General features: G+C 42.1%; 1 protein-coding gene across 8 annotated transcripts in view; it reads left to right on the forward strand.

Moving 5' to 3' along the window:
• Nucleotides 1-23,914, forward strand: part of utrn (utrophin) — a 630,893-nt gene that overhangs the window by 482,853 nt on the left and 124,126 nt on the right. For all 8 annotated transcript variants that reach the window (XM_078556557.1, XM_078556553.1, XM_078556558.1 and 5 more), the window contains 2 exons: nt 9,611-9,672; nt 21,785-21,859. In XM_078556557.1, coding sequence (XP_078412683.1) covers nt 9,611-9,672; nt 21,785-21,859 — 137 coding nt within the window. The remainder of the gene's footprint in view (nt 1-9,610; nt 9,673-21,784; nt 21,860-23,914) is intronic.

A 23,914-nucleotide genomic window follows, 5' to 3' on the forward strand; every position in this document is an offset into this window, starting at 1 on the left:
AAGTACGAACAAGGAGCAGGAACCATTCAGCCCCTCGAGCCTGCTCCGCCATTTAATAAGATCATGGCTGATCTGATAGTAACCTCAAATCTGCATCCCACCTACCCCCAAAAACCTAGCAGCTTCTCTATCTCATCTGAAAACCCTGTAACCAGGAACATTGAGCTGTCTTTCGTGTCCCCCTTTAAGCCAATGTTTCTGTAATAGCTGTGATATTATACTGCTGCGTTTCTGTGCCCTCAGCTCGTCTGCTTTATTTGCTAGACTCTCCTTGCATTGAAGTATACACTCTTGAGCACTGTCAAACTAATGACCTCTCTTCAAGAAATGCCACCCCTTATTTTCTAACCTTTGTTTCCTCTGAGTTTCAGACTCGTTCACTAATTTTCTGCCTTCCATTTCTAATTTTGTTCCATGTGAATTCAACCTCAGGTTCCCACCCTCCTGCCCAAAAGCACTGGCAAGCCTCCCCGCAAGGATATTTGTCCCGGCCCTGTTGAGGTGCAAATCATCTGGCTTGTACAGGACCTGCTCTCTCACTGTCTCTGAAGCTGCTACCCATTTTCTCTAGCACTCTTTCAAAAGCTGCTGTCCCCACACACTCTCTCGCTGTTTCTGAAACTGAAATCACTGAGATGTGCAAAAACTATGGAGTGATAATAGTGGGGACTTGAATTACTCAAATATCAATTGGAATTATGTTAGACTAAAGGGAAAGGAAGGGGGGCAAATTTTGGAAACGTGTTCAAGAGAACTTCCTTTCAAAGGTTATTGCACAAGATAGGAGCTCAAGGTATCGGGGGTTATGTATTAGCATGGATTGAGGATTGGTTAACACACAGAAGACAGACTTGGGATTAATGGGTCTTTTTCAGGTTGGAAAGACGTAACTAGTGGAGTACTACAAGGATCAGTCCTAAGGCCTCAATTAATTTCTATCTATATTAATGACTTGCAGGAGGGGGCGGAGTGTAATGTATCCAAATTTGCTGACAATACAAAAATAGGTGGGAGGGTATGTTGTGATGAGGACATAAGGAATCTGCAAGGAGATATAGATAGGTTGAGTAAGTGGGCAAAAACTTGGCAGATGGAGTTTAATGTAGGCAATTGTGAGGTCATGCACTTTAGCAGGAAGAATCAAAAGACAGACTATTATTAAAATGGCGAGAGACTCCAAAACAGTGCAGCACAGAGGGACCTGGGTGTTCTTGTGCATGAATCACAAAAAGCTAGCATGCAGGTACAGCAAGTAATTAATAAGGCAAATGGAATTTTGACCTTTATTGCTAGGGGGTTGGAGTTTAAAAATAGGAAAGTCTTGTTACAACTGTACATGCTGGTGAGGCCGCACCTGGAATATTGTGTACAGTTTTGGTATTTAAGAAAGGATATACTGGCATTAGAGGCAGTTCAAGAGATTCATTAGGCTGATTCCTGGGATGAAGGGGTTGACTTATCAAGAACAGCTAAACAAGTTAGGCCTTTATTCATTAGAGTTTAGAAAAACGAGGGTTGGTTTTATTGAAATGTACAAAATTCTGAGGGGGCTTGACAGGGTAGATGTTGAGAAAGTGTTTCCACTAGTGAAGGAATCTCGAACTGGGGGACATAGTTACAGAATAAGGGGACACTCATTTAAAACTGAGATGCGAAGGAATTTCTTCTCTCAGAGGGTAGTGAATGTCTGGAATTCTCTACCCCAGAGAGTTGCAGAGGCTAGACCACTGAAAGTATTTAAAGAGGAGGTAGATAGATTTTTGAAATATCGGGGAGCTGGAGGCTATGAGGAGCTGGCATGAAAGAGGAGTTGAGGCCAGGGGCAGATCATCCATGATCTAATTGAATGGCAGGGCAGGCTTGAGGAGCCGAATGGCCTACTCCTCCTATTTCTTATGTTCTTATGTATGTTCTCGATCCAACTAGGAAGGAGGCATTGCAGGATCTGGTGCAGAGGAATGAGATTGATCAAGTGGACTAAGTATCTATGGCGGAGCGCTTGGGCAAGAATGATTATCACACCATAAGGCTTAAATTAGTAATGAAGAAGAGCAAGGTACAATCTAAAGTAAAAAATTGAAAAAGGGCAAACTTTAATGGGATGAGAGGGATCTAGCCAGGGTAAAATGGAACCAAAGACTGTTAGGAAAACCTGTAACAGAACAATGGGTGATCTTTAAGGACAACGAGTTTCCAGTATAGGCTAGGTACATTCCAACAGGGAATGCTAGGGGAACCAAAGCCAGGCTCCTTGGATGACGAGGGAGATAGAGAATATAACAAAACAAGAAAAAAGATGGTACATGACTCATTTCAGGTGAATTCTTCGAGAACTGGGCCAAATACAATAAATTTAAGAGGGGAAGTGAAGAGGAAAATAAGGCTGGCAAAGAGCGAACATGAGCATAGAATGGCATAATTCAATCAGTCAAAACTTCTTTACGAGAGGATGCGAGTCCATACAACAGTATTCCAACTGACATGCTAACACTGCCAGAGGTATACAAGATCATGACAGATTTAGATAAGGTAGACTAAGAAAAGCTGTCCGCATTCGTTTATGTACAAGGACCAGTGAACACAAATTTAAGGCCTTGGGCGAGAGATGCAGGGGAATGTGAGGAAGAACCTGTTTATGTAACAGCTGGTAATGGCCTTGAACTTGCTCTGTACAAGGGTGGTAGAGGCAGAGACCATTAATGGTTTCATAGGGAAATTGTATGGGCACTTTAGGGAAATAAACTTGCTATGGGGCTAGAGCAAGGGAATGGGACTGACTAGATTACTTCTCAGAGAGCTGCATCGAATTGTGAACTGTGAGGAGGCTAGTGATAGACTTCAGGAGGATAGACAGGCTGATGGAAAGGGCGGACAATTCTGAAGAGGATGCAAGAACAGAGAACCCACTGGCTATACGTCTTTTGTGCACCTATCACCGATTAAGTGCCCCATTTGAAAGGACCACTATTACTCCAATGTAACAAAAATGAAAAACTTTAAAGGAAACCTAATTTAAATTAAAATAACATTCCTGGTGTTGATAATGCACTCCAGACCCCCTGGGATCCACCTGTCGTAGAAGGTGTCCAGCATACCAGTAGATACAGCATGTTACCTCTCCAAGGACATCCAGGTGTGAGCATAGCTACAGAAGAGAGAGGCAGGCTGTTGGGCTGAATGACCCCTCGGCCGCCGGCTGTCTGGACCCGTTAACGACCACCTTGGCCAAGCCCAGAGGCAGTCCAACACAGGCCAGGCTCAGAAGCAGTCCAACACAGAGTACCCTGGGTAGCCAAAGATCAGGAGCATGGGCTGAAGTGCAATAAGAAATTGAGAAGCAACCCCATCTTGGGGTTATAGCTGCACAAATCTTTTAAAGATGGCAGGATAGGTTGAGAAGATGGTTAATTAAGCATATGGGATCCTGGGCTTTATAAATAGAGGCAGAGAGTACAAAAACAAAGTTATGATTATTAATTGTGTTTAATTCTATGTAGGTGGTGGGCATTAATTGGATCTTTGTTTGCTTAGAAAATCAGGGTTGAAGGAGTCAATTAACCCTTTAGCCCCTCATTTCCAAAATGATTTGAAATGATAATCCTTATTGGTGACAATGGTTATATTTTATTTAGTATCAGTGAAACTTGACACATACTAATGTTTGAACAGGAACATTAAAGCACAGCAGTATTACCACTGCGCTCTGGGAAGAAGCCTGCTCCCCACATAATCATTCCTTGGTTGTGCCAGTCAACACGGCATGTATACGTGTGGCCTCCCTGCCAGCCACATCCTCCTGTAAGGCACCTGTCTGCAAGATGGACCCAGTCTTCCTCTGTCTGAATACCTCTCTCGCTCTCAGAGGATCCCTTATTTTTTTACCCCCCACAGCAAAGCCTATGGAGACTGATTTAACCCAATCATTGCCTAGCTATCAATCGAATAGACCAATTACAAAAGCTGGTATTGAACTATCTGTGTATCCCTAAGCCAAGCCAAGCTTTCAAGATCTTGACATTCAATGCCTAGCAGCGAAAGCATTGTGACCATGACATCCAGGTGTCTTGTCTAGGATTGTTTTTTCTATCCTCTGGGAGCTGTTTATTTTTGTGCGCTCTCAATTTACTGGACTACTGCTGAAGTTTGCCTTCTTCTGACCAGTTGATCCCTTCTACACAGTTCGGGCCAATAAAACATTTGGTTAATGAAGCCCAAACCGCAATTCCGTAGTCACCTCTCAGCTGCTTTTACCCAGGTAGTTCAGTATAACAATGAAATTAAAGAAGACTACAGTTAGCGGTAGTATTTGAGTTAGCTCCTGTTAATTAGCAAGAAATCTTAATGTAAAGATTTCCCTGGATTCTTATAACTTGAGCACATATAAAGAGACACTTGTTGAAACTGTGACGTGGCTGAATTAGGAGGGTACTATGAGCCCCATAGAGACCAATAACTTTTAAAAAGAGATGTGAATTTCCAAGTGACCCAAGGAAAGTATTGCACAATAAGATTTCATGTATTTATAAGACTTTTACGGTAATAAACTGAAATCAACATAGGCTAAGCATTACTTAATAGGCATTCATATACCAAACTACAGAAAAGCTACTTCCCCATTAACTAACACAACCAAAATTACTTTATAACCCATTTGTATGTTATGCCAGACACTCTGCAGGTTCCATCTGCCACACCGTTCAAGTTTTAATTCTTGGTTTCCATTTTCTACCATATCTGAAGAAAGTCTCCAGCAGCCAAACATCTTAATTATCATGCATAACAATTGAATTCACTTCACCCTGTTTAAGTTCAGGATCATTTTTCTTTGTTTGTTTCCATGATTTAATCCTTCAGTGTTCTTTTCCAGGAAACATAGGTTTAACACTGTCTCTTTTAGTGTTCTGTCGAGTAAAATCATTGTTATTTGCTCCAAGAACTGCACGAAAATTATATCGATGATCAGACAAAAAGATTTGATGTTCCTTTCTAGTCAGTTCATGAATTCTTTTGATTTTTGTTTTCCCATTCAGTCTGAGCTTTGTCCAATTCTTTTCTAGTAAGAGTTTGACTGCTTCTTTATTTTTGAGTTTTAATTTACTTTCAAAGACATGTATTATTTTTCACAGCTCTATGATGTCAGTATTGGATGCAGCTGGATCATTCTGTTTCAAATCAGTTCTTTCCTTTGTTTCATCATTAGCTTTGAGTACAGTTGGTCTGTATGTTTAATTCAGATGGCTTTACCTCATCTCAAATTGCCATGAACTCCTACTTTCCAGTCTGGTGCTTCAATGTCATTTTAACATTAGCAATTTGAGTTTCTGACTCTTTGGACACACCTTTAGTTAAACAGTAATTCTCACAGCAGGGTTACAGCAAGACATGAATTTTTAAAATAACTTAAATTTCCCTGCACAACTTCACTTTCCACGGCTTCAATGGGTTGCTTGGAACCATTGGAGACAGCAATATTTTAACCTCAACCAAGTCATTGCCTAATAAAAATTCTATGCCATCAGTGGGCAAATTAGCAACAACCCCCACAATTGCAGGGTTGTTAATTAAACCACATTTTACATTAACTCTATACATGGGAACAGGTAAACGACTCACATCAATACCCCATATCAATACATTTTTATTTAGCGAATTTTCTGGAGGGAAGTCCCACCACCTACCAACATCAGTGACGGGCTGATCCTGTATCTCTAAGAATATAGAGGAATAAAATCAGGGTGAGATGGGGTGTAAGTGGTAATGCCCCTGGACCAGTATTCTAGAGGCCCAGGCTGATTCTGTGGGGACATGGGTTGAAATCCCGCCATGGCAGCTGGTGGAATTAAAATTCAATTAATATATCTGGAATTTAAAAAAAACTAGACTCAGTAATTGTGACCATGAAATCTTTGATGATTGTCATAAAAATCCACCTGGTTCACTAATGTCCTTTAGGGAAGGAAATCTGCTGTCTTTATTTGGTTGGGCTGACATGTGACTCCAGACCCACAGCAATGTGGTTGACTCTTAAATGCCCTCTGAAATTACCTAGCAAGCCACTCAGTTGTATCAATCTGCTACGAAGTCTTAAAAAAAATGAAACAGGACGACCAACCAGCATCGAACTAGACGACGAAAACGATAATGGTAAATCCAGCCCTATCGACCCTGCAAAGTCCTCCTTACTAACATCTGGGGGCTTGTGCTCAAATTGGGAGAGCTGTCTCACAGACTAGTCAAGCAACAACCTGACATAGTCATCCTCATGATCATACCTTACAGACCATATCCCAGAAACTACCATTAGCATCCCTGGTTATGTCCTGTTTCAACAACACCAGAGGTGATATACATTGGTAGGGAGTTGCCCTGGGAATCTTCAATATTGACTCCGGATGCCATGATGTCTCGCGGCAACAGGTCAAACATGAGCAAGGAAACCACCTGTTGATTACCACCTACTGCCCGGACACCCCCACCACCGCCTCAGCTAATGAATCAGTACTTCTTCATGTTGAACATCAATTGGAAGAAGCACTGAAAGTGGAAAGGGCACAGAATGTTCTCTGGGTGGGGCCTTCAATGTCCATCACCAAGAGTGGCTTGGTAACACCACTACTGATCAAGTCCTAAAGGACATAGTTGCTAGACTGAGTCTGCAGCTGGTGGTGAGGAAACCAACAAAAGGGAAAAACTACTTGACCTTGTCCTCACCAATCTACCTGTCGCAGATGTATCCATCCATGACAGTATCAGTAGGAATGACCACCGCACAGTCCTTGTGGAGACAAAGTCCCGCCTTCACATTGAGGATACCCTCCATTGTGTTGTATGGCACTACCACCATGCTAAATGGGATGGATTGCAAACAGATATTGCAACTCAAAGCGGGCATCCATGAGGCACTGTGGGCCATCAGCAAGTATCATTTCCTTTTCTCTAGCAAATTCCACAAAAGTTAGACTTTGTTTCTTCCTTAAATTTCTAAATTTCTGTCATTAAGCCCGCAGTATTAACTTGTAGGCATTAAGAACAGCAGTATTCACTGTATCGTAGTCACCAGACTGTAACTCCGGAGAGAATGCAGGAGAGGTTTACAAGAATGGTTCAGGGATGAGACACTTCAGTTATGAGGAAAGATTGAAGAAGTTGGGACTGTTTTCCTGAAAGAGGAGAAGGCTAAGAGGAGACTTGATAGAAGCTTTCAAAATCATGAGGGGCCTGGACAGAGTAGATAGTGAGAAACTGTTCCTGCTCGTAAACAGATCGAGAACCAGAGGGCACAGTTTTAAAGTGTTTCGCAAAAGAAGCAAATGTGAGGTGAGAAAAACTTTTTCACACAGCGAGTAGTTAGTGTTTGGAATGCGCTGCCTGGAAGTGTGGTGGGGTCAGGTTCAATTGAAGCATTGAAGAGGCCATTGGATGATTATTTAAAATGGAAACAATATGCAGGGTTGCAGGGCAAAGGCCGGAGATTGGCATTAATTTAAAATGCTCAGAGAGCTGATGCAGACACGGTGGGCCGAATGGCCGCCTCCTACACCATAACAATTCTGTGATTCTGTGATCTGCCTGACAGAGATGAGTACACTTCCAAAGCCCTCCCCATGAACACAGTCTGCAATAAAGCATTCCAGCTTTACTTTTGCCATTGCAGTTTTGTAGCAGTTTTCTCAAATGGCACTGAATTTAGGCAGACAGGTCTTCTCTTTCCAGAAACGCCTGAGCATTGAACATAGCAATGTTGACTTCTCACTGAATACAGCAAAAGTAAATGTGAAATCTTGTTTGTTTTAACTCAGGAGAAGGACTAAAAGGCTACACATCTGCTGAGAGCATGGCATAACGTACAAATGGATCATAAAGTTAAAATTCTTAATATGTGAAATTGTGTTGTGCGATTCTGTCGGTCGCTGTAAAAAAAACTGAAATCACCGGGCACTAAACATCACTCAATAGGCAAATAATATATCAAACTGCAGAAAAGACACTTCCTCATTAACTAATTAACTCGACCAAAAATACTTTATGATCCGTTTGTATGTTACGCCATGCTCTCAGCAGATGTGTAGCCTTGTCAATTAAACCCACACTCTTCCTGGCTTTTCAGCAGGCTCCCTTCTCCCTGCCACACCAGGACAAGTCTTCCAATGTCCTTTGAAAGTCAGTTCCCTCGATCATCTGAATACCCCCAAATTGACTTGCAGCAAGGCTCACTCCGACGACTCCTTGGCCCTTAAATCTCCACATGTCCTGTCTCTTTTGAACAGAAAATTAGTTCTTACAAGCATCCTGCTCTCCTGCTCTCTCAGCAGTAGCTTCTGCTTCTTGACCCAGCAGCATCTCCCTCTCTCTGTCTGCCTATGTTTCAAAAGGCAGCTGTTCCTTTACTGTGGGTTATTGTGTTAAGGTGTGAAAACTGGCATTGATTTTCAGTAGGTTTCGGTATGAGTTTCTATCTCCATGGCACCCAAATCACATGGGCCTGTCTCTGGGCAGAGTTTAAACTACACATCCCTTATTCTAAGACATTCTGTCTAACTTAAATTAAAATAGACTGTTAAAACATAACCACCTTATAAAGTGTCTCATTCGTAACAAAGTGTAAGCTTGCAATGTTTCACTCTGTAAACAAATGTAAGGCTGAATAAAGATTCAGTCCAGTACCATACTTCACTAACTCGCTTCCTGGATTATAACAATGAGGAACCTTTATATAAATATTCTAGCTTGACCTACTGGTGTATTGTGTCCATTTCCCCAATTTAGGAACGATGTGAAAGCTTTAGAGAGGATACAGGAATGCTCCCAGTGATGAGGGATTTCGCATGGTTAGATTGGAGAAGCTAGGGTTGTTCTAGGGTTATTTTTGTTAGAGAAGAGAAGGTTGAGAGGAGATTTGATAGAAGTGTTCAAGTTATGAGGAGTAGAGATCATAGATAGAGAGAGAAACTGCTCCCATTGGCAGAAAGGTCAAGAACCAGAGGACACTGAAAAGAACCAATGGTGATCTGAGAAAAAAAATTATGCTGCGAATGGTTAGAATCTGGAATGCACTGCCTCAGAGTGCAGTGGAGGCAGATTGAATTGAGACTTGTGGAAGGAAATTAGACAAGCACATATAGAGAAAAAAGTTTCCAGACTATGGGGAGAAGGCAGCGGAGTGGGATTATCTGAGTTGCTCTTGCAAAGCTTAGGCATGGAATTAACCTGTACCGTTACCATGCTATGATTCTATGATGGTTTTGAATTTTAAAGCGAATATTTACAGGAACTCTCTCTAGGAACAGCAGTAGAGCTTTCAGTTAAAGCATGGCTGCTCTGTACCTCAATTCTGTTTACCCACCTTTGTTCTGTATCCCTTGATACCTTTACCTAACAAAAACCTATCAACCTCAGTTTTACACATTCCAGCATCCATATCCTCTTAGGGTAGAGAATTCCAGGTTTCTACTATCACTTGTGTGGAAAAAGTGCTTCTTGATTCCATTCCTGAATGGGTTGGCTTCAACTCCGTTATAATGATAGATACATTTTTGGGAAGAAAAATTTATAAAATTTTCCAGCGTGAACTTATGGATTTAATGTTGATTTCTGTGCATTCTCTATCCAGCCACCAGACTCAGAGTACCTGTTGGGACCATCCGAAAATGACAGAGCTTTTTCACTCATTGGGTAAGTGGACTGGCTTCAGGACACTAAGGGTTCTGTATCTTTATTAGACTATTGCAACACAAAGAGTAACAAAAGTAAATTCTGGTTTGTCTGCAAATATGTCTATAAACCTATTTAGATGCATGCATGTAGGCATAAAAGCAATATTTGAAGTAATGTATGAACAGGGATTATGGGCTATGGTGACGTAAAAGCAAGAAAGAAAGACTTGTGTTTATATAGCACTTTTCGTGGCCACTGAATATATCAAAGCACCTTACAGCCAATGAAGTAATTTTTGAAGTGTAGTCACAGTTGTAATGTAGGAAATGTAGCAACCAATATGTACACAGCAAGCTCCCACAATCAGCAATGTGATAATGACCAGATAATTTGTTCTTGTTATTTTGATTGAGGGTTAAATATTGGCCAGGAAACTGGGGATAACTCCCTTGCTCTTCGAAACAGTGCCGTGGGATCTTTTTATTACATCCACCCAAGCAGACAGATGGTCCATCGGTTTAGTGTCTCATCCGAAAGAGCACGCCGCTGACAGTACAATATTTTCTCAGTACTGCACTAGAGTGTCGACTTGGATTTTTGTGTTGAAGCCTTGGATTGGGACTTGAATCTGAAACCCTGTGACTCAAAATGATTGGCAATGAATTCTGGCTATAAATAGCACCAAAAATCAATGCTGCTGAACTTCTAAAATGCAGGTACATAATGGGTGATGTACCTTTAAACCCCTACTTTGCCATAAGTGGTGATGGCAACACTGACTCCGTACAATTTAACTTGTCGCCTCAGTAACTTGAAAATGTTTTGCTACATTTCAGATTCTATAGGTAAGTTTCCATGCTTACACTGAGTATGGATGGGAGAATCAGGGCTGTGTTGTTGTATTGCATGCTCTGACCTTGCCTTCCTTTGAGTGCAGCATAGATAAATTTACCTCAGTTGACAGTATTTACAACCTGAGGTCCTTTCAGGAATAAGTATACTTAGAATAGATGTCTCCCTTTGCACATATATAAGAGGCAGTTTGTCTCTTCAATAACCTAAGTCTGTCAAGTGAGTGCTGACAGTCACTTCAATGCATGACAAAAATGTCAATACTCAAGTACAAGGCATTTAAAAATTGTAAGTTAGTCAAAAAATAACGCATATTGCATCAGAAAGGACACAATTGACATAACTTTGAAACAGTCCCTTTTTATAGAGCCATACAGTAATTTACAGCCATTCAGCCCATTGAGTATATGCCAGCACACTGTGGAGCAATGCAGTCAGTTGCATTCCACCACTCTATCCCATAACTCTGTAATTTTATATCCTTCATGTGCCATCCAATTTCCCTTTTCAAATCATTGATCATTTCTGCTTCCACCACTCTCATGAACAGCGTGCTTCAGGTCATCATTGGAGAAGGCGCAGGCATAAAGATATGTCACTGGACTAGTAATCCAGAGGCCCAGGCTAATGCTCTGGGGACATGGGTTCAAATCCCGCCAGGGCAGCTGGTGAAATTTAAATTCAGTTAATAAATCTGGAAATAAAAAGCTGACCTTGGAAATAGTGACCATGAAACAATTGTTGATTGTTGTAAAAATCCACCTGGTTCACTAATGCCCTTTAGGGAAGGAAATCTGCCATCCTTACCTGGTCTGGCATACATATGATTCCAGACCCACAGAAATGTAGTTGACTCTGAAGTGCCCTCTGGAATGGCCTAGCAAGCCACTCAGTTGTATAAAACCATTATGAAGTCTACAAAAAGAAATGAAACTGGAGGGATCACCTGGCTTTGACCTAGGCAACCGAAAGAACAACAGCAAACCCAGTCCTATTGACCCTGCAAGGTCCTCCTTACTAATGTCTGGGGGCTTGTGGCAAAATTGGGAGAGCTGTCCCAGAGACTAGTCAAAAAGCAGTCTGACATAATCATACTCACAGAAACATACCTTACAGAGAATGTCCCAGACACCACCCTCACCATCTCTGGGTATGTCCTGTCCAACCGAGAGGACTGATCCAACAGAGATGGCGGCACAATGGTAAACAATAGGGAGGGAGTTGCCCTGGGAGTTCTCAACATCGACTCCGGACCCGATGAAGTCTCTGAAGTCAAACATGGGCAAGGAAACCTCCTGCTGATTGCTTCTGTATCTGAGGAGTCGTGAATGGTGCTGAACATTGTGCACTCATCAGTGAACATCCCCACTTCTGATCTTATGATGGAAGGGAGGTCACTGATGAAGCAGTCAAAGATGGTTGGGCCAAGGACACTACCCTGAGGAACTTCTGCAATGATGTCCTGGAACTGATATGATCCAACAATCACAACCATCTTCCTTTTCGTTAGATATGATTCCAACCAGTGGATAGTTTCCCCCCTGACTCCAGTTTTACTAGGGCTCCTTGATGCCGCTCTCGGTCAAATCACAGAATTGTTGCGGAGTAGAAGGAGGCCATTCAGGCCATCGTGTCTGCACCGGTTCTCTGAGCATTTCAACTAAGTGCCAATCTCTTGCCTTTTCCCTGTAACCCTGCATGTTGTTTCTATTTAAATAATCATCTAATGCCCTCTTGAATGCTGCAATTGAACCTGCCTCCACCACACTTCTAGGCAGTGCATTCCAAACCCTAATTACTCACTGTGTGAAAAAGTTTTTTCTCACCTCGCATTTGCTTCTTTGCAAAACATTTCAAAACTGTGCCCTCTGGTTCTCAATCCGTTTACGAGTGGGAACAGTTTCTCACTATCTACTCTGTCCATACCCCTCATGATTTTGGAAGCTTCTATCAAGTCTCCTCTTAGCCTTCTCCTCTCCAAGGAAAACAGTCCCAACTCCTCCAGACTTTCCTTGTAACTGAAGTATCTCATCCCTGGAACCATTCTCGTAAACCTCTTCTGCACTCTCTCCAATGCATTCACACCCTTCCTATAGTGTGGTGCCCAGAACTGTACACATTACTCCAGCTGAGGTCTAACCAGTGTCTTATATAAGTTCATCATAACTTCCCTGCTCTTGTACTCTAAGCCCTTATTAATGAAGCCTAGAATACTGTATACTTTAGGAACAGCTCTCTCTACCTGTCCTGCCACCTTTAACGACATGTACATATACATCCATGTACCAAAGTGTATCACCTCACACTTCTCTGCATTGAACTTCATCTGCCACCTATCTGCCCACTCCACCAATGTGTCAATGTCCTTTTGAAGTTCTACACTGTCCTCCTCACAGTTTACAATTCTCCCAAGTTTTGTGTCATCCGCAAACTTTGAAATTGTCTCCTGCACACCAAGATCTAGATCATTTATATATATATCAGGAAAAGCAAGGGTCCCAATACCTACCCCTGAGGATTTCCACTACAAACCTTCTTCCAGCCTGAAAAATATCCATTAACTATTACTCTGTTTCCTATCCCTCAGCCAATTTTGTATCCAAGTTGCCACTGTCCCTTTTATTCCATGACCTATAACTTTACTCACAAGCCTGTTGTGTGGCATTGTATCAAATGCCACTTGGAAGTCCATATACACCACATCAACGGCCTTGCCCTCATCAACCTCTTCAAAAAAAACTCCAAGTTAGTGAGACACGATTTTCCTTTAACAAATCCATGCTGTCTCTTCCGAATCAATCCACATTTTTCCACGTGACTGTTAATTCTATCCTGAATAATTGTTTCTAGAAGTTTCCCCACCACCGAAGTTAAACTGACTGCTTGGTAATTGCAGGGCAGATCTTTACAACCTTTTTTTGAACAAGTGTGTAATGTTTGCAATTCTCCAGTCCTCTGGCACCTCCCCTGAATCCAATGTTGCCTTGATGTCAAGGACTGTTACTCTCACCTCACCTCTGGTGTTCAGCTATTTTGTCCGTGTTTGAACCAAGGTTATAATGAGGTTAGATGCTGAATTATAATGGGGGACTTCAATTATCCAAATACAGACTAGGATAGGAATAGTGCAGAGGGGCGAGAGTTCTTGGAATGTGTTCAAGATCATTTTCACAGCAGTATGTTTCTGGTCCAATGAGAGGTCAGGCACTGTTGGACCTGGTTCTAGGAATGAGTTGGTCGAAGCAGATCAAATATCAATGGCAGAGCATTTAGATGACAGTGACCATTGTATTATACGGTTAAGGTTGGCTATGGCAAAGGACAAGGAACAATCCAGAGCAAGGATAATTAATTGGTGGAAAGCCAACTTCAATGGGATGAAAATGCATTTGAATCAAGTGAGTTGGAATTAAATGTTGGCAGAAAAGATGGTGGCTGAACAATAGGCCAACTCCTGACTCCCCAAAGCCTGTCCACCATCTACAAGGCACAAGTCAGGAGTGTGATGGAATACTCCCCACTTGCCTGGCTGAGTGCAGCTCCCACAACACTCAAGAAACTTGACACCATCCAGGACAAAGCAACCCGCTTGATTGGCGCCACATCTACAAACATTAACTCCCTCCATCACCAATGCACAGTAGCACTGGTATGTACCATCTACAAGATGCACTGATGGAATTCATCAAGGCTCCTTAGACAGCACCTCCCAAACCCACAACCACCACCATCTAGAAGGACGATGGCAGCAGATAGATGAGAACACCACCACCTGGAAGTTCCCCTCCAAGTTACTCACCAACCTAACTTGGAAATATATCGCTGTTCCTTCACTGTCGCTGGGTCAAAATCCTGGAACTACTTTCCTAAAAGCACTGTGGGTGTACCTATATTACATGGATGGCAGCGGTTCAAGAAGTCAGCTCACCACCACCTTCTCAAGGGCAACTAGGGATGGGCAATAAATGCTGGCCCAGCCAGCGAAGCCCACATCCCGTGAATGAATTAAAAAAAAAAAACCTTAAAAGAAAATGTAGTGCAGGCAATGTCAAGGTATATTCCCTTGAAGAGGAAAGTTAGGATAAATAAATCCAGAGTGCCCCAGAGGACGAGACAGATAGAGGCGAGGATGAAAAGGAAGAAGTGTTCATACGACAGATGTCAGATAGAGAATACAGTGGAGAATCAAGCTGAATATAGAAGGACCAGAGGGGAAGTGAATAAAACTAATAAGAAAAACAAAGAGAGAGCATGAAAAGAGACTGGCAGTGAACATTAAAGGGAATCCCAAGGTTTCCTATGAGCATAAAAATAATAAAAGGGTGGTAAGAAAAAGAGTAGGGCCAATTAGGGATAAAAAAAAGGGACTTGCACATGGAGGCAGGAGAAGTAGCAGAGGTATTAAATGAGTAAACAAAAACAGAATTACCTGGAAAAACTCAGCAGGTCTGGCAGCATCGGTGGAGAAGAAAAGAGCTGACGTTTCGAGTCCTCATGACCCTTGAGTTCTGTTGAAGGGTCATGAGGACCGAAACATCAGCTCTTTTCTTCTCCACCGATGCTGCCAGACCTGCTGAGTTTTTCCAGGTAATTCTGTTTTTGTTTTGGATTTCCAGCATCCGCAGTAGCTTTTAGCTTTTTGTTTTTATCTCAGTATTAAATGAGTACTTTGCTTCTGTCTTTAAAAGGAAGAAGATGCTACCCAGGCCGAGGTGGTAACTGGTACACTAGAAGAATTTACAGTTGAGGAGGAGGAGATGTTAGAAAGGCTGCCTTTACTTGAAATAGATAAGATACTATTAGGAACGAGAGGTAGTTTAAGTAAGTTATATTTGTATTTGTGGGCGATAGGGATAAGTTTTAGCTTTAAGTTTAATTTGTGTTTCTGTATTTGTGTGTTAAGAAAGGTGGGGAATCTTGAATTTTGTTTCATTTTTGAGTGGAGATAGCAAATCTAAGCTCTGTTTGTATACCTGCATTTCTAATAAGTTTTATGACCCTTGAAGTGGAGAGCTGTGTTATCAAGGTGGGGGTAGTGGTTCAGGCAAGTTAAAACAAAGTCCAAAAGACTGTGCTGTTGTCTAGCAACATGAGACTTACAGAAAGAAACAGAACAGCAGTTTTTTTTGTACAGTTGGAAGCAGGTGTCAGAAGAAGCTGGACACAGGAGAGGGCACTGCAGGAAGCAGGTTCCAAAGAATGAAAAGAAATGTTCCCAAAACCAGGGAATGGAACAGAAGAAAGGTCCCAGGAAGACTGTGAATTCAAGGGAGAAAAACAGGAATCTGAACAAGAACCTGATCAGTGGAAGCGAAAGGAGCAGAGAGGAAGGTGCCAAGCTTAAAGTTCAGAGAGAGGAAGTTGCAGGATGTGGACTTAAAGCAAAATAGGCTTGCAAGAAGCCAGAAGATCCAAGGAGACAGCCAAAGTTTGTTGATTCCTTACTATTGGCAAGTGGTATTCTGTTGGCATGGCTGAGTGTCTGAGAGAGGGTGCGTGGAAGAAAGCTTGAATGCACGTGGTGATTCAGGGGAGAAGAACAATGGAAGGAGAGTTAGAAACCCTGGAATTGGACTCTTGTGGAAGGCGTCCAAGAGGAAGGGTCGTTTGGGTGAAGATTCCAAAGCAGGTTCTTCGAGAGTGGAGGTTGGAAACCCTCGTGTGAAAGATGGAGTTCAGTGAGACCGGTTGGCTCATGGCGTAACAAGCCTCTGGGGGGAGTTGAAGAGAGATCAATAGCATATGTTTGGGGTGGCATCTGTCATTTGCTTTCAGAGTGTGGTGTGTCTGACCACAGGTCACCTATTGGTTTACATGTACTGTGTACTTACTGGAAACATGAGAGTATAAGATAGCTTTTATAGCTTTTGATATCTTTACGAATCTGTATATATTTGTAAAAGTGTAGCTGTGGGTGAAGGAGCATTGTAATATAGTTCATTTTTTCTTGTTTAATAAATGCTTTATTCTTTCATTAAAAGTTCATCAGCTGACTCCTGTGACTCTGTTCAGTAGTCCCTCTCCATGTATCTAAACAACAAATGAAAGTTAGGATCTATCAAGCCAGATTCCACCCTGGGTTCTGACTTGTCCAGTAGTAACATGAGCTGGGATCATAACAGTACCAGGACCGGATGAGATGAATTCAATGGTACTGTGGGAAGTGAGAATTGAAATTGCAGAGGCACTAGTGATAATCTTCCAGTCTTCCTTAATCACAGGTTGTGCCAGAGGACTGGAGACTTGTGAATGTTACACCCTTTTCAAAAAGGTGTGCAAGGATAACTGGCAACTACAGACCAGCCAGTCTGACTTCAGTGGTAGGGAAGGTTCTGGAAACTATAGTTCAGGACAAAATCAATAGTCACTTAGGCAAGTGCAGGATAATTAAGGAAAGCCAGCATGGATTTATTAAGGGAAAATCATATTTAACTAACTTGCTGGAGTTTTTTGAGGAGGTAACAGAAAAGGTTGATAAGGGAAACACTATTGATGTGGTTTTTATGGATTTTCAAAAGGCATTTAATACAGTGCCACACAACAGACTTGAGCAAAATTCTAGCTCATGGAATAAAGGGTAGAGTAGGCACTTGGATAAGAAATTGGCTGAGTGACAGGAAAGAGAGAGTAGTGATAAATGTTGTATTTCAGATTGGAGGAAAGTTTGTAGTGGAGTTCCCCAGGGGGTCAGTGTTGGGACCCTTGCTCCTCCTGATATATAGTAATGACTTACACTGTCGTGTTCAGGGCACAAACTCAAAATTTGTAGATGACATGAAAATTAGAAATGTTGTCAACTGTGATGAGATAGTCTTGAACTTCAAAAGGATGTAGACATGTTGTGGATCGGGCAGAAAAGTGGCAGATGAACTTCAATGCAAAGAAGTGTGAGGTGATTCATTTGGCAGGAGGAATATGGACAGTATAAAATAAAGAGAGAAACTCTAAAGGAGGTCTAGGAACAGAGGGACCTCGGTGCATATGTACAAAAGTAATTGAAGATGGCAGGGTATGTTGAGAGAGCAGTTAATAAAGCATTTGGTATCTTAGGCTTTATTAATAGGGGCATTGAGTATAAGAGTAAAGAAATCATGTTGAACTTGTATAAGATGTTAGTTAGGCCACATCTGGAGTACTCCTTCCAGTTCTGGGTGCCATACTTGAGGAAGGATGTGAAGGCTGTTATGACGTGGCAGATGATGTGTGCCAGGTGGATCAAATCCATGAGTGAAACTTGATCATGCTATCAAAATTGTTTTGTAATTTGTATTTATTACAAGATGTGTGCACTGAATTCAGATGAATAAGTCCACCAAGAGATTTAGAGATTTTTAAAAATTAAATTAAAATATTTATCAACAAAATTAAAGATTTCAAGCGCACACATAAGACTACCTCTCTAATAACTCCTAAAATTCCTAATTAACCTGATTCCCAGTTACACTCCCTTTAAGGCAACTGTGCACAATAGATTTTAGAGTTAAAACACACTCAGCAAGTCAACACAATAACCTGGACAGTGGAATTCCAAATGGCTTTTCTCCAGCTTCAGTTTAGTAAGATGGCAGACTTATGCACAAATGCTGTAGGCTTCATTAAGGCTTTTCTCACACTCCTGTTACATCTTACATGGTCCTCTCCTGACACACAGCCTTTTATTTTCCTTTATATATATATATATATATATATAATATATATATATATATATATATTTATTTCTCTCTTTTTAAAATGTAAATTTTATTGTATATACGTCTTTAAAACTGTATCTCCCTCATAATATAAAAACTTTAAGGTTGACACTACATGTTGTCAGTAAATAAACACATTCCTTAGCCTTGCTTATCAGGCTAGTTGTAAACAGACTAAAATCCCTTCATTTATTTAAAAATGCAGATTCCCTTCACACCTTACATGCTAAGCCAGCATCCATGTTTACTCAGCATGTCAAGCACCTAGCTTCTTTTGATGATTTGAACTTGCAGTCTACTTGACTCCAAATGTAATTAAATCTCACACCCACAGACCTAACTATACTTACGCATATAAACCTACCTCACAATAAGCCAGAAAAATATTACGAAAATTATTATACCTCCATGACAAGGCATTGGAAAGAGTACAGAGGAGATTCAGAAGAATGATTCCAGGGATAACGAACTGTAGCAATGAGGATGGATTGGAGAGGTTGGGACTGTTTTCCTTGGAAAAAAGAGGGTTGAGAGGAGACTTGTTAGAGGTATTCAAGTTCCTGAGGGGTATGGGCAGGGTAAATAGTGAGAACCTGTTCCCACTTAAGTGACCATCAAGAACTAGAGAGCACTGATTCAAAATAATTCGCTAAAGGAGTAAAATGTGAGGAAACATTTTTTCACCAAGAGGGTGGTTGAAGTCTGGAATGAACTTCCCGAGAGGGTGGTGGAGGCAGGTTCGCTTGAGGCATTCAAAGCGAATTGGATTGACATCTGAAAAGAGAGAATGTGCAAGGTTACATGGATAAGGCAGGGCAGTGGGACTAGGTGGAATGCTCTTTAAGAGCTAGTGAAGACTCAATGGGCCAATTGGCCACGTTCTGCACGGTAAAGATTCTGTGAACTTAGAGGCAGGATTTTCATGTGGTGAGATACCAGACATAAATAGCCTACAATTAGGGTAGGGAGAAATGGTATCACAGGCATCAGCTCCCTGGAGGCTGAGGTCACACATGAGTACTGCTGCAGAAAACTCAAGGGTGCAAGCTGCAGAAGAAAGCTGTTGGGTGTGCACAATGAAATGCTTGCTGCATTGCAAGATCTGTCAGAAAACCTGTGCGCAATTTTGAAGAGTACTGAGGAGTCCAGTGACAATTTTGCACAGAGCTTGGAGCCCCATTAGAACACTTGTGGACCCAACCTTACATAGCATCTGATGGCCAATGTCTTGGCTTTCATTGCAGTGTAAGCAGAAGCCATCCAATGTCTGAGTGCTGCAGAGGAAGCTCGGCTTGCTGCTATCCAAGTTCAGATTGCTCCCTTGCAAGTTCAGACTACTGCCATTATGGCTCTGAATATTAGTGTTTGAAAGGGCTTGCAGAGTGTCACAGCAGTTCAGCAATCTACGCTAGAATGTTAGGATTGTTGAGCTGCTGCCCCAGAGGAGTGATGGTGGCTCCATGGAACACAGATTTACTGTCCTGTCAGGATGACAGCATTCATCCTTCAACCACTGCCACTCCGCCAGTGCCCTTGCTGTTGTCCATCACCCAGCGAATGCAAGCTGCGACCAAGATGGTGCAATCTGAAGCTAGACCTTCTAGGCTTAGGGCCACTCATGGCTGATCTCCAAGCCCATCTGTCTCCTTCCCTGAAAGAAAGCAGCCTTCCACCAGCAATGCTGCAGCCACTGGGGTAGCACTGCATCAGAGCACTAACACAGGCAAAGGCACACAGAAGAATGAGGGAGTGTACAAGGGTGATTAGCAGTCTGACATGCTTTGATTTGTAAATTTGATGTGGAATGTTTGTTTTGTGCTGGCTCTTATTTTTGCATTGTGGCCAGCCAATGCTGTGACCACTACTAATATAGGGAAGGTGAAGTGTGGGACAGTTGGTGTTTGGAGAATACAGGTTGCATTAACTATAGCAGTTGTATGAGTTGTTTACAGGCAGTCCAATCAGAAAGTGGCTGCCCAGGTTGCTTCCTCCCCTCCTGTTCCTTGTCCTCCTGCTCCTCAGATGCACACCATAAAGTTGGTGCTCTTACGGCGAGGTTGTGCAGCATTCAGCAGATCACTATGAGTCTTGATAGCTGCTCTGCCAAGTACTGAAGGGCTCCCCAGAGCGGACCAGGCAAAAGTTGTTTCTGCAGGGCAGTGGCCTCCTCTATCACATTTCATGTGGCAGCATGGCTTTTACTATGTGCATGTTGCTCACATGTGCATGGGTTGCATACCAGAGTCATGAGCCATGTAATCAGAGGGTAGCCCTTCTAGTTCAGTAGCTACCCTTTGGTTTGTCGTGATGGCTCACATGCAGCTCACACAGCAAAAAAGTTGCAGAATGAGGGTATCATGACAGCTACCAGGACACTGGGCATTGGCCTGCATAGTTCTCTGCAAATGCCTAGTCTTGCACCAATGTCTGTGAATAACTGGTTTCTGCAGCAGCCTTGAAGTCTGGACGAAGTCCTTCAGTACCAGCCACACCACTCCCTCTATAATTTAGCAACTTCAGAGAATTCTAGAAAGCACCAAACACTTGTATATCGTAGCAACAACTAGTATAAACCCATCAGGAGCTAATCTGAAAGTAGTTGATAATTCCTTTAAATAACACTGGCAGAGGGGCCATTCATTCTGCTGCTGAACATATGTTCAGCCATGTGTCATTAAGAGACTGTTGAGTGGTGAGCTGCAAAATTACAGCGCTGGTGATGTCATACCTACTCTGCATCCTTCCATCAGATGTTCACTGCACGCAGGCTAATTCCATAATGGCATCCTTTGTGACTTGCACCAGAATTGTGCACAAGAGTCACAGATACCATTTTGGATCTCTGAGGCCATTCATAGTACCCAAAAATAGGGCGGTAAGCATCAAAATTTTACTCCAGGGGCATGTGCCTGTCTCTTTTTCCCCTCCTTCAAATCCCACAATGAGATTACTGAGTCACTCTCTTTATCCCTCATCTTTCATTCACCCACAGACCTTTGCAAATAATGACATTTACTACTATATTCTTACATCTTTACAAAAGAAGATTCATTTCAGAACTAAGAACTTTTAAATGTGAATTTAAGCAGCGTGATGAATGTTGCGTGGCTCGCTACTATCTTAGGGGAGTTAGGGATGGGCAACAAATGCTGGCCTTGCCAGTGATACTGACATACCATGAAAGAATATAGAATAAAGATAAGAATTGAACTAGTTAATTTTCATTTTCAGAACCAGAAGGCACAGATTTAAGGTCACTGGCAAAAGAATGAAAGCAGCGAGTGGTTAGGATCTGGAATGCCTGAGAGTTTGGTGGAGGCAGAATCAATCACAGCTTTCAAAAAGAAATTGGATAAGCACCTGAAGGGAATAAATTTGCAAGACTATGGGAAAAGGATGGGGAATACAACTAGCTACAGCACTCTTGCAACAGCCAGCATGGACTCAATGGGCTGAATGGCCTCCTACTGTGCTGTAACCATTCTATGATTCATCCTTCTATTAATTGGTTGAGGTAGTTGAGAATGTGTTTTGGTTGAAATAGTTGTACTTATCTTCAAACATTTTCCTATTTTTTTTTAATACAGGTGATTTAAACAATGTGCGTTTTTCTGCCTATCGGACAGCCATGAAGATCCGCCGACTACAGAAAGCTCTCTGTTGTGAGTGGCTCCATATATTCAGTCATCTGTAATCTGATGCTTTATTTTATTGTGGAATTCCTTTCACGTCTGCTGTCAGGTTCAATTGCTTACAATGGGTCAGATTTTGCAGTAGCAGAGTAATTAGTTAGACTTGCCCCTGCACCCTTCAGCTCAAAAGATTTTTACCTGCAAAGTTGCTGAAAGTGCGAGCTGATAATGGAGCAGCCAAAGCAATAAGGCATTTGGGACTTGGGTGAACAGGGGAACCAACTGGATAACTCCTTAAAAATCAGGATATAACCATATGAAGGACTGAGAATCAGGCTGAATTAAAGGAGCAATAATTTGATGTCAGATCAGGTACGAAAAGACAAATAAAGAGAGGGAGATAAAGATTGGATTAAGGGAGAAAGAAAAAGTAAGAATTGAGGTTGATTGGCAGTCATTAACACTTATCATGTCATTAAAAGAGTACTTGCAATGTGTAATGACGAGACTTAACTTTCTGTGGTGAATTTAATGGGCATATACAGCAAGTTCCCAAAAAAAGGGAGGCTAAAGTGAGATACCATTTTCATGAAGCTAACAGCAGAGCGCACAACTTTGGTATTTAACCACGTATCTGCCCCTTGCCTTTAATTACTGCACCATTTATACATTTATAACAGAAAGTGCCATTAACCTAATCATTACTTTGACAGAAAATTCTGAAGCAATATATAACCAGTTCATAATAACACCACCAACTTGTATTTATATTGTACCCTTAACACAATAAAATATCCAAAGGCACTTCGTAGGAACATTGTAGAATAAAATTTGACACTGAATCACATAAGGAGATGTTAAGGCAGATGCTCAAAATGTTGGTCTTAAGGAGTGTCTCAAAGGAGGAAAGAGTGTTGGAGAGGTTCATTGAGGGAATTCCAAAGCCTGCGGCCTAGGGAGTTGAAGGCACGGCCACTTGTGGTGGAGCAATTCAAATTGGGACGCTTCAGCAGTCACATTTAGAGGAGTGGAGATATCTAAGAGGGTTGTGAGGCTGGAGGAGATTAGAGATGGGGACGAGCAAGGCCATGGAAGATTTGAAGATGAGCATGAGAATTTTGAAACTGAGGCATTGTTTAACTGGGAGCCAATGTAGGTCAGTGTGATTAGGGATGATGTGTGAATGGGACATGGTGCGTATTAGGACACAGTCAACAGAGTTTTGGATGACCTGGCATTTAAAAAGGATAAAACTTGGAGTCTGACTTGGCATGTATTTGAATAGTCAAATCTAGAGATGATAAAGTCATGGTTGAGGGTTCCAGCATCCAATGAACCTATACAGGGGCAGCTGAGCAATGTCACAGATATGGAAATAAGCAGCCTTTTTCATAGCAGGCTTATGTGCTCGGATATTCACCTTGAGGCCAAATATGGCACAAAGAGTGCAAACAGTTAGTCTCAGACAGCTGCCAGGGAGAGAGGTGGAATTGGTAGCTGGAGCAGACTTCCTTGCAAGGACCAAACACAATAGTTTTGCTCTACCCAATAGTTAATTGGGGGAAGCTGTCTTTAAAATTCATTTACAGGCTGTGTGCTTCGCTGGCTGGGCCAGTATTTATTGCCCATCCCTAGTTGCCCTTGAGAAGGCGGTGGTGAGCTGCCTTCTTGAACCACTGCAGTCCATGTGGTGTACCACCCACAGTAGCTGTTAGGGAGAGAGTTCCAGGATTTTGACCCGGCGACAGTGAAGGAACAGTGATACATTTCCAAGTCAGGATGGCAAGTGACTTGGAGAGGGACTTCCAGTTGGTGGTGTTCCCATCTATCTGCTGCCCTTGTCCTTCTAGATTGTAGTGGTTGTGGGTTTGAAAGGTGCTGTTGAGGGAGCCTGCAGAATTCTTGCAGTGTATCTTGTAGATGGTACACACTGTTGCTACTATGCGTCGGTGGTGGAGGGAGTGAATATTTGTGGATGTGGTGCCAATCAAGTGGGCTGCTTTGTCCTGGATGGTGTCAAGCTTCTTAAGTGTTGTGGGAGCTGCACTCATCCAGGTAAATGGGAAGTATTCCATCATACTTCTG

This window comes from Cetorhinus maximus, chromosome 14 (assembly GCF_964194155.1).
Source record: "Cetorhinus maximus chromosome 14, sCetMax3.hap1.1, whole genome shotgun sequence".
Taxonomy (NCBI): Eukaryota; Metazoa; Chordata; class Chondrichthyes; order Lamniformes; family Cetorhinidae; genus Cetorhinus; species Cetorhinus maximus.